Source organism: Pezoporus occidentalis, unplaced genomic scaffold (genome assembly GCF_034315485.1).
Source record: "Pezoporus occidentalis ecotype Australia unplaced genomic scaffold, CSIRO_AGI_Poc_V1 ctg165, whole genome shotgun sequence".
NCBI lineage: Eukaryota > Metazoa > Chordata > Aves > Psittaciformes > Psittacidae > Pezoporus > Pezoporus occidentalis.
The window spans coordinates 1,383,461-1,399,958 of NW_026913477.1; the positions used below are offsets into that span (position 1 = coordinate 1,383,461).

Consider the following 16,498-nt stretch of genomic DNA (forward strand, 5'->3'; position numbering starts at 1 on the left):
GCCCCCCTTCAGATACTGGAAGATACTGCTCTGAGGTCTCCACGCAGCCTTCTCTTCTCCAGGCTGAACAGCCCCAACTTTCTCAGCCTATCCAGAATTAGAAAACAGTAGCCAGTGGAACTCACCTACTGCCAAGAGGAAGGCTGGCAGTTTGATTAGAACTCTTTTTTATTTATTTCCCAACATTAGTATTTAGCTAATCTCTTAGTGCTGGCTTTCAGTACCACTTGGTGGACATTTTTAACTTTTCATGTTTTATTCACAGCACTAATACGGCTCATTATAAATGACTAATCTAATGCCCTGATCCTGCAATGGGATTGTGTCAGTAATCTGGTTTTCCCACAGTGAGGCTTCCTGTGGCTCCAGGAGCCCTTCCAGGCTGATCAGGGTGCAGGACAGAGGCTGATGTGACAACAGAAGTTTATATAAGCCAGTACATACATGGAAAAAGAAAGAGTAATTGAATGGTGAAGATTGAGATAAATCCACCCCAGTTATTAATGTATAATGTTGCAACACGGGTTAACTGTCATTTCCTGTCAAGTTTGCATTATCAGCAGTTGTGCAAACTACAAGACTTGAAGGTTTAATTTTGTCTTCTTGTCATTTAATCCTTAGTCTCTGCTGAAATTGCAAGATAATGATGTAAAACGTTGGAGAACAGTGTTGAATCATTTGCTCAATTCCTCTCCTATGCTGTGTATCAGAAGTGTCATTAAGCTTTAAGCAGACTTCTGATGTGAACAAGTTTGTTAACAGAAGCTCAAGCTGGAATTGTACCTGTGAGCAATATTTTTTTTTACCCTTCTTGCATGATAATGAAAGAAATTCCATCAATGAAAACGTCTTCCATTTTGCAATGCAAAAGATTTAATCCATTGAAGTTCTCTTGGTAAAGTGGTGTGAGACTGACCTATGGGGGTGGATGACCAGATGTATTTACAGAGACTTGAAGTGGCAGTTTCACGTCAGGAAAAATGCCAGTACAGTAAGTCAAGTAAAATCATACACATTTATGCTGATGTTTACAGACTCCAGGTCTTCCTCTTTTTAAAGGGATCTTGCTTTGCTTTCTTATTTACAGTCACTGTTAATGCGCTGGAAGGAAAAGACTGCAAGGAATCTGTCAAGCTTATTGCAGAAAGCACTAATCTCTCAGAAGAGCAACTTGCTTTCCTCATTTCTGGCATGTATACCCTCCTGCGAGAGGCGTTGAGACTCCCCTTATCAACTTTCAAACAAGAAGTAAGTTCTGGGAGTATTTGGGAGTCCTGATAAGTTAAAAGCTGCATTAGGTATGAGTTACAATCTAAAACCTATTTGCCAGGGTGGGGAGCTACACATAAAAATGTTCCAAGTTAAAGTGGCTGGAAGGAACTGTTAAAAATCTAGAGGTTATTGTTTTATTTGTTAGATAGGTTTACAGTGAGCTTCTTGGAAGAGTATTTAAGGTTTGGGAAAGAGAGATCTTTTTCTACTTCAGCACCTGCACTGTGCATATTTGTTTTCACTCTTAAATTAAAACCCCAAAAGAAACTATTGCAAAGTTATTTCCTTGGCATCAACTTTCTGTTACCATAACCATGTGCTCGCACGTACCGCTCATTCTGTCCACACTTACAATTCCTCATATTTGTCTGCCTGCCTTTCTTCATGCTTCTGCTGTAGAGAAAGGAAGGTTGCATGGCTGGAACAGTGGAGTGAAAACTGGGAGAAGGTTTTCCTGCTTCTGCTATGGATGTTCTGTGTGAATATGGGTACAGATGACGTTTCTGACGCCTATCCCTGCTTCATGACTATTTTCTTTTTCATGTTACTTTACCTTACATTTCTTTTTTTCTTACTTTATTTTTATGTGAGTGAACCACTCCTGGGCTTACAGCACTGTTCTCTTGTTTAAGATACTGTTTTCATATTTACCCAGGCATGCTGGAAAATCTCACATATTACAGGAAGCATATTGAAAATATGCTTGTAGTACTCAGAGCTTATCTTTCACCACTTCCTTTCTGTTATCATAGTTTAAATGAGTTACTGCAAAACATATTTGAGAATAAGGGTATGTAATTAATTACTCTGAAAAAAGAATGTTATGGATAGCTACATGAAGGAAATAGCAGGGATGTTGTTTCCAAAAATAAAGGCTTCCAACAGATTTAGGCCTTTAAAATTAGTTTCTCACTACTCAATTGAAGGCTTCTGGAAGTTCTCCTCAATATGTAACCTGTCATTTCAATGCTACTGGCAATGGAGATTAAGACTTTTGGGGGGAGATACCAAGATACTATTAATTCACCAGGTAAAAAATCCTCTTTTAAGACTACATCCTGTAGAATCTCACCTTCTTTGTCTTTCTAGGTTTTTAAGGAAGACCTAAAGGAGCTCAGGTATGCCTATTTATGTGTACAGAATACATTTGTTACCAAATGTCATGTGAAGCCAGAGGTGTTGTGTGAGACTTCAGTTAGCACCTAGCATGAGCAGTAAATTTCACATGCTGGGGAGAGTTGTCTAATTTAGTCTGTAATGTAGGTTATGCAAATGTGAGTGACCTTCTCTCTGCCATCCCCACCTTGCACTGCAATATCTTTTAACATGTTTGGTAAGGCATTTCAGAAGCTAAGAAACTGCCCTACTTTTTTTCCTTCTTTGAAAGGCCAATGATAAAACGTTCATGACATTCTACCACCTTGTTCAGCTCTGATCTCTCCTGCCCATTACCCCAGAAAGCATAATGATGTTACAGACTTCATCAAAATCGGTATCAGCCTTTCCAGAGCATCTCTGAGTAGAAGTTCATATCCTAAAAGCTAGACCTCAGATGATAATCATCTCTATAGATTTTCCCTTATTTCCATATTCAGTAGCAAGGAGAGAATAACAGCAGTTGCTGGTTTCATCTGTAGAGAAACCTCTGCACCAAGGCTCAATTATTTTAAAACGCTCATTTCCCATAACTCTCAGCATCCTGATTCCCACCTAGGAGAAATAGATCAGTATGTTTCTAATTCTGTCTTTTTTCATCCTTATTTGTCTGTTAACCTGCACATTGGCTTTCTCCTCAGACTCTGTTCTGCAGAGTCATAGGCATAACTAATTTTGTGAGCAACTTCAGGCAAGTTAAAGCTGCAGATTTAGACATGTAAGTGGTGAAAGGTGTAACTGGGGCCATGATGAAAGGTGCCTGGCTAGTTGGTACAATTTTGCCTGCAGCTCAGTGCTGGAGTTAGCCCTGCCTTTTGTCTTGTGAGCTAAAATACAAGCTGCTTCCTCTCCCAGGTCACGGAGTTCACACCCAGGTTAAAGTAGGTAAGAAATTGAGGAGTTGCTTTTGACCCAGTGGGAGCTGGTGTTATTGAGGTGTGCACAGGCTGTGTTCAGTGTGATTAAGGGATAATGAAGAGCGCTAAAAGCTCCATGCCAAGTTCTGTGGGTAAATATTCCTCTGTTGAGCCGTGGAGAAAGTTGGTGTACAGGAGTGCCGGAAGTCACTGGCTGGGCTGGCTGTGTTACACTGACTGTGTCTAGAAATACAGATTCCCAGGCCTCCATCCCTGTCATTTGACCACACTTTCTGAAGAACACACATAGTGAGCAGCGGTGTCTTGGCATTATTGGCACCCAGTTTGGGCAGGAATTTTGCATTTTTAAGGCAGAAAAATGGCTTATTCTGCTTTTTTTTGTTGTGTTGACTTTTAAAAGCGTTGGGCTCTGAGCCAAGTTACTTTTTTTCTACTTCTCCAGCATTCTATTTTGTTTTCTTCAGTGAAAAGAAGTAAACTCATATAAAGTTTTTTAATTGTGTTTCCTGGTGATGCAGCTGGTCTTGGCTTCTATTTTTGGTGGAGAGAGAGGCTGGAGTAATGCCCACTTCTGATTAATTACATCAGTACTATGAGTTTCACAGGGTTGCCATTCTATAGGCCCTATTTTTTGGCCTGACTGGCTCAGCCAGTGAGAAGAAATTCGCTCTAAACTGTGGGTACTATTTCCACACACAACCCTCAGGTTGTTTAATAACGTTATGGCTTAGGCAAATAACATAGGATTGAGACATCCCCATATCTTCCATGCCCTTTGAGTCCCTTCCTCAGAATGTCCCTTTGAAAACTGATTGCCGTCTGTAGTTTAGGCCCGAGCTGTGCCATGTTCTGTGTCTGATCTGCTTAGTATGTGACTGGCCTCATGGAAGTTGTTAGAGGCAGCACAGAATTTTTGGCAAAATCATTAATTGCCCAGCAAAAATAATGCAAGCTCCAGGGGAGCAGTAGTGTGTCTTGCTTACTAACACTTGCCCTTACAGTTGAGCAATTATTGTGATAGGTATCATAACAATCATATTACAACCTCCTGTATCCAGCTATTCCACTACATACAGAGGATACTGGGTCATCATCAAGCTGGGTTAAGTGATATGCTTGCAGGGGAAGTATAAGTAATGTTTGCAGAAATAAAATCATGTCTCTTCTGAAAGACAGACAGACACATGCAGCCAAAAAAGCACTGTCTAGTTCCTCCTCCTCACTTCCCGCTTTGCCTCAGATGACTACCTTGCTAATATGCATTCAGTTTTATCCAAACACCATTTAAAAATGTATTTTAACCCCGCTTCTTCCATTAAGAATTAAAGTGCTGATAATTGCTGTTTCATCTTCCCACTGTGTGAGTTGATGAGTTGTTTTTTCTCCCATCATTAGACACTGTAAGCCCTTTAGGACACATAACTTCCCTGTTTGCTTTGATTTTCTTTGCTATACCGCTGTGTATCTCAAACCACTGGTGAGTAATGTCTCTGGGCACTGATGCGTGTCAAGTGCTGGATTGAACTGTGGCAACAGCAGTAGCTCTCTCACTTGTCCAACCTGCCTCTCTGTAGGAGGTTATGGTTCCTGTGGCAAAGACAGCTGAACAGATAGTGTTTTCTCTGTAGTCTTTGCAGTTCACAGCCTGATAATATTGAACTGAAAATCAACAGCAGCTTGACTGTGAGGCAACAACAGTGTCAGAGGAGTGGTAAAGTACTGAAGAGACACGGGGTGGATGGGGTGAAAGTTAGGCAACCAGTTCTCATGGTCCCCATCAAATCTGTGTTTGTCCTCCCCATTTTAGCTATGCTTCTTTTGTAAATAACCTTAGCTACAAGGGCCTCTGTTCTTGCTTTTGTGGGGGCAATTCATTCCATCTTCTTTTCATTACACTTCAGGTGAAAGTGAAATGTGTAGGTTTGGGTTTCTGAAAGCAAGAATTGCTGACCTGCCTTCTGCACTTGGCAGAGCCGTCACTAAAACTTTTCTTGACTGAGAGAAGTTAAGCAAATACCATTGCCATACTAGGTAGGACAGGAAGATGTAATACCGTTTTTAGGGTTCTTGATATAAAAACATAGGCTGTCCTTTTGAGAGCCTAGACTGAGTCAATACTGAAGTGCTTATGGCAGTTTTAAGCGATGGAAGATGGAAAATGATGACACATTTTTGTGTTCTGTAATAGATTTTTTTTGTTTTGTTTTGGTAGCTAAGGCCATATATTTGTGGTTACAAATAAACTTAACTATTTTGTATTGGTCTTCTCTTTAAGGATACCAGAAGATTTCATTGTGGACTTTTCCAGTATAGTCTTTGGAAACAGGTTTGTATCTTCATGTATCTTGCATTGTGCAGGCAGCAAGGTTGCACAGAGCTGTGCTGATGTAAGTCCCAGACCTATTGCAGGAACAGCAAAATTCTCTAAATTAATATGAACAAGACTTGTCCCATTATTTTGATTCAACGTAACATGATGTCCCTCATGTGTGGCTGTAAATACAGTAAGTAGCTTTCATGCCAATTTCCAGTTTGTCTGTGATAATCACCCATCAATTTTTATAATGTTCTATAGGCTCTGTAAGGTGCGTCAGTACCTACAGATGAAAATGCATTGTAGAATTAAGCATTTTAATCATTGTTATCATTCAATTTAAAGCAAAGTGAAAGACCTGCTTTGTTGGGAGGCAAGCTACGTATGCCTTTTACATACTGTGGTTTATGGAAGCATTCACAGCATTTAGTCAAATCTTTATGTACAGTTGAATTGGGAATTCATACTGGGTGACTTGATGTCATGTATGAGATATCAAGTGCTCTGATAGCTGTAATTCATTTTCTAAGCAGTAGCTCCAGAGGAAGTACTGAATCAAGAACTTTTTGAACCACTTAGCTCTTTTGTCCCTTCTAGGGATTCCTTTTTTCTATATGGTTCTCTGCTCAACCATATTCAGTTTATTTTACATCTAGAAATTGCTTGGAATTTTTGCATATGCAGAACTTTTCTCCTTGAAACTTGAGGTCACTCAGCACATAGCATCACTAACCCAATGCTGCTTCAGATATTCTGCATGGAATCCCAGTAATGATAGTTGTGGTATTTCAGTTACCCTCAGAAGGGTCTGAATGCTGCTACCAAAGTTAAAAACATTTTTCATTTCCTTGGTTAGGATCTTGGCTTAAAGCTAAAGGTTCTTGGAGTAAAAATAAATTCAGCTTTCTCATCTTTTTCTTGCTCTTCTGTCTGAATTATAGGTGTCAAGAATGCAAAATTCATGGTTGCAAAGTGGAAATATTGTTTGTGGTGGAGAAAGAGGATAAATTTAGATGTCATTTGAAGCATGCATGATTGTCTGTTTTCAACTGCAAAATCACGATGCTGGAAAATTTAGCTTTTTCTCATTTCAAAAGCTGTGATTATCCAGTGTAATCTTGTTCTGTGTTTTGAGACCAGAGAAGAGTACCTCAGATTTGATTTCTAGACAGATCTGCTTTTATAATCTTAAATGTAACACTGAATCATACATACGCTTATTGAGTTGTAAATATATATGATTGTGATGGTAAGAGAAGTATTAGCATCTGATCAAAAATTCAGTATAAGCTAGATAACCCAGAAAAATCCATTTTTAATACTTTTCCTGGCATCTTATCCTGTTTCTGCGATTTTGCTCACTAAACAACAGCTCTGAAGTACTGGAAATTTGACATTTGTACTTCAGTGTCTCCACAGTTCCATCAAGCTGTGTAGACCAAAAGGAAAGAAAAACTTGCCGCATTGACACCATAAAATAACCGCAGAAATTATAAGGTTTTTAAGGGAAAAGATAACCCTAACTTCCCCTTCTCGAAATGTTTGTAATAAATGTAGTGCTTTCTCCTTTTAATAGTGTATAGTTTTTACCAGGAGGTTGCATTCTGTGTGCCATTTGTCAGCATTTCACACATACATATATTTGTTCATTCTCCCTGTTCAGTGGCCTGCTTGGCATGCCTTGTTATGTGCGTAGGGAACCATCCAGAATTTGTCTTTAGTTTAGAATTGTTAGGTCAGCTGGTGCTCCACATTCTCTAATCTTTCATTTTCGAGTGCTCTTCTGTTGCATCCTTTGGCAGATGATGTTCTTGTCACCAGGTGTATCATCCTTTCCACATATAATTTGGATGGTCTCTGACTGATACATGGTGCTTTACTTGTTCTAACTTCTGCCTAGGCACTATGTACTGACAGTACATTGCAGCTGTTGGCACAGAGTGTTTACAAAATGTAATTATAGTCTGTAGGTTTTGGATATAAGATCCATTGAGTCTTTTTTACTCCATTTTGCTTTTCCTCTTAGAACTCAATGGCTTGATTAATGGCCTGCATAATTTCTGTATGTATGTTGGCCACTATATGCACATTCTGTCATCCTTGCAGGATTCTTGCTGTCCCAGCTGTGATCTTGTCCAGGCTTGGAAGGTGCTGACAGAAGCTTAAACTAAGCTATGAAAGCTGTGACTCTTTCTGAGGGAGTGGTGCTAAAGTACAGTCATGACCAGAACTAAAGCTTTGTGGTTTAGCCACAGAAATGCTGTAGCTTAACAATATTCGGAAGCGTCACCTCTGTTTGGGCATTGCTGATCTTCCCCACCACTGCTAACTAAAACATCTTCCTATTTTCTCTACTTTTTCTTCCCCTGAAATACTGGTGCTGCACTGAACGGGTTGTCTTCCATTCATGGGAGTTAGCGTGCCTTAAGGAAGCGGTGGCCGTGTGGCTATTTTTAGGCATTCCCCAAACAAAGCAATGCTCTGGCAGCAGCTACGACAGAGGAAAAGGCCTGTTCTTACTGTTTAATCCTGCTAATGACCATTCTAGACTCCAGCTCCTCATGGTTGCACCCAGCTGTGGTAACCTACTTCCTATCCTGTAGCTGACAGTGAGTAAGAACCAGCTGATCTGTTTTTTTCTGGTCATTCCTTTACCATACTATAAGGAATGTGTCACTTCTCACACCACCCACCCCTCCTAAGCACACACACCCCCCCCCCCCCAAAGGAAAAAAGGATGAATTCTTTCTTACACTGCTGTTGCTAAATGCAAGAGTGTTGGAGGATCTCAGTCTGCCAGTCCTGTGGACCTTACCAAATCATTAATCCTTCTGGGAAGTTTCTGAAGGCACCAGTTAACTTGCACACAAGAATCTGAGTTGGGGTGTTAAACTGTCATTCCTGCAATCCTGGATTTGTTCAGAGAGGATTCCTTTCTGATGTAAAGTCTCTAATTAGATTATGTCTAGCACCATGGATAAAGGATGTAACTGTTCTTATCCTGCCCTTAGTGGAAGTACTGGAGTAGCTTTGAAATGTACTGTAAATAACTTCAGGACACATGGGATGAAGGTACTTCTGCATGTATGTCTAAAAATGGGTGGTTGTTACGGCTGTGTATCAGATTTGGCTTGTTAAATTACTGTGAGCTTAAGATGCTGTTAAAATTTCAAAGATTGTCAACCATCTGAAGCTGAACCGCTGTCAACTGTATCTCCTCACAGGAATAAACTGAGGCTGGATCAGCCTCTTTGTTCCTGCAATATGTGTAATAAATTCAGGCCTTGGCTTCTCACATGTTAAACTAGACAAAAATCTTGAAGATTGTGCAAGAGTTGGCAGTGAGCATTACGTAAGGACTTCAGAGTTTGTAAATTGTGTTGGCTTAGCAAGAGTCACTGTGATTATTTTTGTAAGTATGCTTCCAAGTATACTCTACTATTACTGTATTTTTAAACATTGCTGCTTGCTAATACCAGATGCTTTCTGCTGAAGGAGCACAGTGACCTTATTCCTACTTGTTTGGTCAAGTCACCAGTTTCATCCCTGCTTGCTTTGTTCCTGTTGGATCTGCATGAAGATAAAGATCCATTTGCAGATCCCTTTCTAACTTGCACAGTTGTATGTAATTGAAACAATAGAAATGCCAGCCATTACAGTGACTCTTGCTGAACTTTAGAATGACGTCAGTTTACTGGAATTACACAGAGTCACTTGCTCTTTTTTAACATGGACTGTAGTTAAGCATAGAAAAAGTGGATAATCTGGGCACAGATTTCCTAAATACACAAAACTTCCACTCATTGAGACCTCTCTAAATGATGATAGATGTAGGAAAGAAACAAGTATCAGACCGGTTTGTTCTGAGGGATCTTATTTTCTCTTTAGATTGTTGTTTGTTTTATGAGTTTACTTTTCAGTCTTCCATTTCTGATTTACTCTGTAGGCGTCCCACTTCCGAAGGCACAGCAATCATACAAGGAAGTAGGCTGCCAAGCGTCCAGGACTTCAGGTGGAGAGTGGATGTAGCTATATCCACAAGGTATAAAAGAGAATCCTGCATGACCCTAGAAATTACTTTGCCTAAGGACTTCTTGTGCTGCTTAAAAATGTGAATAGTGTTAAAATGTACCTTCTGTAAGGGACTGGCATGCAGCATTAAAGGGTAAGATATGGAGGGGATTTTCTGAACAGTGCAGAAGTCAGTTTGTATACAGGTTGCTCCTGTTAACATGGGTTGCCAACAGGCTGCTGCCTTCATCTTCTACTAATGTTACTTTTGAGCTCCTTATTTGTTTTGATCTCTAAAACCTTTTTGCTAAGAACCATTTAATTGAAAATCTGAGTTTCTTTCAAAATTTTGAAACTTGATGGAGCTGATAGAACTCCATCCACAGGTCCTCAGATACGATGGAATAAATTAGACGGATTGACCCTCACACAGCCAGCCAAGCTCTCACTGGAGCAGGGAAGGGAAATCATCTATACAACTTCTCAAGCAGACTATCATTTATTTCTGTGTTGCACATGATAAATAAAATCTCATTACCTGTACAGTCTGCTATACATGGTACAAAGAGACGCTTCAGAACAGCACCTTTATGCTGCCATAGTTATGCAACTCGACAGTGATCTCCTAGTTTCTTTCACAAATCAGGAGCAAAGGTCTTTGTAATCATACTGTCTGTGCCTGCAGTGAATAGCTTCTTGCCATCTGCCACAGCAGAGGCAGCTAGGGGATGACTCTGGCTAGGGCCAGAAGGAAACAGAAACATGTTGTCTGTGCTGTTCCTGGTCTTTGTCTTGTTCTAACCAAGACAGACCAAGGTGAAAGAAATTAGATGATGATCCAGTATTTGTCAGTAGCATACATTGTTAGCATGAGTGACTTCATATTGCATACATGAGTACCTGCATCTGAGGGAGAGTCTCTTTCCCACCATAGTTGAGGCACCCATGCATCAGGGATGGTCTTCCTGAAAGCTAGAAAAAAGGCTCCTGAGTGAAAGTTGTAATGGCCACAAGCTACTAAGAGAGGTGACTCTCAGATGAAATGCTGTGAACAGTGTTGCATAGTGATACCTGTAAAAACAGGTACCACCACCCAGAAAAAAATCTGTACCTCTAAGAGAGCAAAATGTACAGATAAACATCCTCAGGCACAGTGCTTGCAAGCTGCAGGCAAATCCTATGATTTGTTTTCCAAACACTGGAGCAATACACTGTCCTTTTCTATTTTCCTTCCTCTTACTTCCTTTCCAGTCAACCTCCCCCCAGGATTTCTTGCTTATCATCCAGCAGCAGCCTCTGTGAAGAGGTATGGCTTCTGGCTGTAACGCCTTTCAGTACCTGACCAGGCTTTGGCAGGGTTGGTTGATGAAAGCTGCACAAGAATGACTCATTTCCCTTTCTTGGGTCATGAAATAACATACCACAAGTTTAGGATGAAGGCTGGAAGAGCCTGATTCCCTAAATGAGATGGGAGTTGAAAGTATTGAAGGGATGGGAAAGATTAATGCAACATGGTAAACTACATAAGAAAACTCTGTATTACTAGCAGTGGTTGGTTAGCTCTTACCCTTACCATAGTTCCACTGAACTATTATTTAAAATTAAAATTGCTCCTAAAGTCACAGTTACTAAACTATTAAAAAGATTTGTAGTCTCAATACTGAGGTAAACGACATGACTTCCATGCTCCTGAGTTGCCAGCCAGGTACAGGTCTCCGTAATTGAAATTACTCATGATCTATGTAAAGCCTACATGAACCTCTCAACTTGCTAATGTACAGTGCTGTACTTATCCCACTGCCCATGCCTATTGCTATAATACTAATCATGTAAATAATTTCAGTTCACTGGCCCGTGCACTTCAACCATCCATTCTAATGATGCTGAAGCTTTCAGATGGGACAGCTCATCGCTTTGAAGTAAGTCTGATTACCATAATAATTTAAAAAGAAAAAAAAAAAACAAAAATCATTGAAGTTCTTTTTAACAGTTTTTAACAGTTCTTTAGTGTTTAAAGTGTTAAAGCTTTTGTAAACAGTACATTATCATTGGTTAATTTTCTTTGGAATCCTTCATGCTCCGAGTAGCTGCATATAACAAAATGCCACCCAGAATCATATTATACCTTGTTCCTACACACATATTGCTGGAAACTCATTTGTTAAAGAGCATTAATTACTAAAAACCACTGTTGTGTAATACCTGGTTTGACTAAGAAATAGGGGGTTGTTATCAACTGCAACCTTCAGACCTGATGGTAGTTCTTGGGGTACACTGGGGTAGTTTATATAATGTATGATACACTTCTAAATGGTAACATTCTCTTCTGGGGCAGAGATAGTTTTATTCTTCAGTAAAGTTCTTGCTGCTAGAAAGAACGTAAAAAAACCTCTTTGCTTTTTTCCTCAGAATTAGTCAGTGGCAGTATTCCTGACGCTGTACATAAAGGCTTGCCGAAAGATGGCATAAACTCTTCCATATTTTTAACTTTTGAAAAGGAATGCTACTTGTTCTATAAATAACATGGTGGTGCATACAGGAATTCAGTGCACAGCAGGCGCTGTTACATTTGAACTCTCTAAAGATTTTGGCTTCAGTTCAGGCGTTAGTAGTAGTCTGGAGGAAGCACCAAGCGCTGTGGGTTGAAAGAGGAGGACTGATTTTACTTTTACAGTGTTTCACAAGCAGGCAATTATTGAGGAAGGTACAAATTCAGTGCTACATTGCAAAGTGTTGAGATCAAATGCCCTTGCTGTGGACAGTCCAGCTCAGGGCATCCCATACACTCTGAGGTCTTCCATGGAACTGAAATGATGCCATGGACTTCAGGATAACCCTTTACAACAGGGTGAGTTTCACTTGTGACAACTAGTAGATATTCTTAATTGTTTAGACTTAAGTCTTGTATGTATGTCAAAAGTGAAAAGGATGTAATGCCTTCTGATGCATCTCTGATGCATATGGAAAATGTAAATCAGATGTTGGATTCCTCTCACACAATTGGTATCTGTGCTACAGTAGGCAGAAGGATTACGAAGGACTCTGTCAAAAGAACTGTGTGTCTTCAGTGTTCTCAAAGAAGTAAATTAGGCAGTGCTTTGCAGAGCAGCCTGGGACTAGCTAGACTGCTGCTGGTACTCACATGAGCACGTGTTTGTGGTGCACTAACATGTCACCCAGTCTGTGCCTGCACTCAGATGTGGTTCTCTGCCTTAGCAAGTAACAGATTTCTATCCATTTGGCTTCTCAGGCTTGAAGTGGTAAAGGGAAGTCCATTAGTCTCCTGCACAACTGAAAATGTTTTGTATACTTTAATCAAAACCTTTGGCCTTCCACATACAGGCAGTGCCCTTTGCTCTTGAGGTTGCTGCCAAGTCCTCAATTCCTTTCTCTTACAAAGTTCAGACAAGCAGAATATCTGGAATTTGTTGCTTGAGAATTCTTTAGTCTCTACAACCTTCCACATCTTTATCTTTCCTTCCAGTCTGTAACTCGCTTCACCACAGCAGCCATCAGTTTACATTCTAGAGCACATCCTTTCTCGTATCAGGCAGGGTAGAAGATGTATTAGGTAGCTGTCATTTCTGGGTTTTCCCACTCTCCTTTTTTACCTGAATGATTTCCTTGAATTAACTGCATTTTCTTAACCTCAAATCCTTTAAGTCTGAAAAAAAAAACCTAAAAAAGTAAATGGGGCTGGCACTGTGGCATGTCCCAGTCCTGGGCATGTCCTTGTGACAATTCCCAAGATGTTTCATATTTCCTAACATGAATATTCTGTTTCAGGTGCCAGTTGCAAAGTTTCAAGAACTGAGATACAACGTTGCCCTTATACTGAAGGAAATGAATGACTTGGAGAAAAGGAGCATACTGAAGATCCAGGACTGAACACTTTGAAACTGGGAGTTTACAGAACAGATATGAAAACACCCTCAGTGTGTTTGGTGAATGGCAAAGCAGGGAAGCGTCACCACTTTGCCTCTCTGAACTTTAAAGTGGCATTTATGGTCATTTATGGTGTTTATGATGTCTGCTGTAAATATGTTTTCATTTCAAGCGTTAAAAGCACAAGGTCTTTTCGTAAGACTTAGGAAAAAAACAAACCCAAATCTATGAAAAAGCATAATGCTGTTTGCGAGAATTATTGCATGATTCATCAAAACATTTTTTAAATAACTGTCTTAATAGATGTAGGAGTCATTTATTTCTGATTGTGATTCATCATTCTCAGTATTTTTGAAAGCCTGCTACCGGAAGCCCCGTCAGTGTGCATCAGAAGAAAGCTCTGCAGTACCTCAAATAAAAAATACAACAACAAAAAACATGCACTCCTGTGCTCTCATGTGACAAATGTGGACTGGAGTTTTGCGTAAGTAAAAGTGCTTCTGGCTTCTCACTGACTGAGTTATGGCTGCAGGTATTTAAAGGCTAATTTTGAAGAAAATTGGAAGTCTGTGGATCAAAAAAAAATTGAGCTTCCAAAACTAATTCCATGGAATTGCACAAGTGGAACGGTGCAATATAAGTCTTTATCTGGTTGATCAAAATGGCCTAAATAGCAGTAATCTCATAGATTTCTAACTGGAAAGGCCTGCTTCTTGTTTTATGTATTTCCCATATGTTCAACGTGAACAGAATCATCTGAATTACTGGGCAGAAACCTCTGGCGCTGCAATAACAGCAAATGGCAGGAGACAGTGATCTTGTAGATCACTAAATACTCATTAATAGTGCAAATCAGACCCTGGGATGAAGAGGCTGCATACAGCCTCTGGGAGGAAAGTCACGGGTGTGAGAATACCAAGCCACCAGGCCAAGGAAACAGTTAAGCATAGGCTGAAGTTCCCTGTGTTGGTCAGGCAGTTGGATTGGATGATCAATGTAGGTCCCTCCCAACTGAAGTAAAAATTCTATTTATTTGCCCCATGAGTAAATCTTGGAAGAAGTCCCTTAACTTGAAGCACATGTTTTAATTCTCATTTAAATGCCATGGGACCACATGTATGTCCCTAAGATTTTTGCCAAGAAGGGCTGCATTCCTCAGTCATTGCCTGAACAAGTTTTCCCCAGCAGCAAAGATACGGAGGCTGTGAGCAATGGCCCAGTGACAGCGCAAGCCATGGGCCCTAGAACTATTAGATTTATCCAGCTGCTAAAAGCAGTTTAGAAAGCATGTGCTACGACTGTTGTTGGCACTGGCTCATTCTAGCTGCCTTTAGGAGTTTTACATCAGTAGTACCACCCATACTTCTCACTCTTGGTTTTTGTGACTGTAGAACTTGTCTTTATCTCCCTTACTGCCCGCAGAAAACTACTGAAATTAAAACCATGGATTAGGAGGCCTTTTTACACTCCCACAGCTGTTTCTGTACAAAAGGATGAACTGGCTCTTGGATTTTAAGAATCACAACAGGTATAAAATGACTTCATTGTATTAGTGCAGACTGCTGTCAAAGAAGTTCTTTTTAAAAGTATGACAACGACAGCTCAATAGCTATGGTCCAGAAAGCTTTTAAAACCTGTGCAAGAATGTGTCCTGTAGTTTCAAATAAACCTATCAGCCTTTATTTCAAACTGTTCCATTTGCTTTGTAGGCTACTCATCAATAAGCCTGAGGCTTGATCCATACTGCATCTTAACTACTGTGTTCAGGTTACACCAAAGCATGTAAAGAAGAATTAGCTCCTGCAACTTCAAGTGGGCTGTAGGTTGCATTAATGTGATGTTTTCTTTTTTGGTTTAGTTTGTGAAGCTTGTATATCTTATTTCTGGAATTCCATTATCACAAGATGTGATACAAAACATACATTCTTGCATTCCTTGTTACAACCTTTTCCCTCTGAATGTTCAGGTTTATTGGTTTCAAACTAGAAAGGAATCTCAGCTGAGACCACAAGTGAAGCCTTTACAGACAAATGGAACCCTGCATGGTATAAAATGACCTACTGCTCTAGACATTTGCAGAGTATTTTTTTACTGTTCAGAAGGATCCATAAATGCTATCTAAACAGAACATATTCCTTCCATTGTTCTCCTGTAACAGCCATTGCCCACGTTCTCCGGAAGTGGAAAGGCTTCCTTACTGTTTTCCTCATGTTCTCCACACAGGGTGATGGACCTCTTTTAGGCTCAATTTTTTTCTTGCCACACATTAAGCAGGAGTTTACTGTAACGGGAGGTTTACAATGCACCTGAAGGGGTGCATAAACACTTGGGATTTTCATTCCTCTGTACTTAAGAGTTAATTTGGGCTTTCCTTCTGACAGAGTAGCTTTCCAGTAAAACAGCAGTTGCCACCAAAATGGCTAATGGTAGTGGCTAGTGGACAGTTCCTTAGTTTTGATAAAATATGAGTCTTGAAAGTATTTTCTCTTAATTTCACAGTGAATTATGTGTGAAATATTTGTTCAACACTGAAAGATCTTACTTCACAATTAAAATACTCCAGCATTTGAATTCCACTGCATTTCTGACTGCAGCCCTTTCATTTCAATAGAGATCAAAAATAACCTTCTCAGAATCTAGGTATGCCTGAACAGAAATTATTTTACCCAACTCACTCTAGGTTTGGTTACACTTCAAGGACAGGCCGTGAATCCCCCTTTCTGTACAATGTGGGAAAGATACAACTTGTATGGGACGCTAGCTGTGTTGGTCCTGAGCTCTTGTCAGGCTGATCACCAGTCAGTCATCAGTTAGGAAGGGAGGAGATTCGTGTTGGGAAGGACAAGTATTTTTTTTCCTCTTACAGACCAACAGGTAATGAGGACCTTTCCCAGCTTCTGTTGGTAGTTTTCCCTGAAAAACAAACCTCAGCAATGCAGTTGCTTTCTCTATGTGATGGCGCCATGCATTTATCTAAACGGGA

The 16,498-nt window shown here is 40.1% G+C and overlaps 1 protein-coding gene across 1 annotated transcript in view; it reads left to right on the top strand.

Moving 5' to 3' along the window:
* COMMD5 (COMM domain containing 5) overlaps positions 1-16,150 on the top strand; it is a 19,579-nt gene extending 3,429 nt beyond the window's left edge. Inside the window, exons 3-8 of the mRNA XM_062613370.1 lie at positions 1,088-1,248; positions 2,362-2,390; positions 5,581-5,631; positions 9,566-9,661; positions 11,474-11,549; positions 13,417-16,150. Coding sequence (XP_062469354.1) covers positions 1,088-1,248; positions 2,362-2,390; positions 5,581-5,631; positions 9,566-9,661; positions 11,474-11,549; positions 13,417-13,518 — 515 coding nt within the window. The 3' untranslated portion in view covers positions 13,519-16,150. The remainder of the gene's footprint in view (positions 1-1,087; positions 1,249-2,361; positions 2,391-5,580; positions 5,632-9,565; positions 9,662-11,473; positions 11,550-13,416) is intronic.
* The last annotated feature ends 348 nt before the right edge of the window (positions 16,151-16,498 follow it).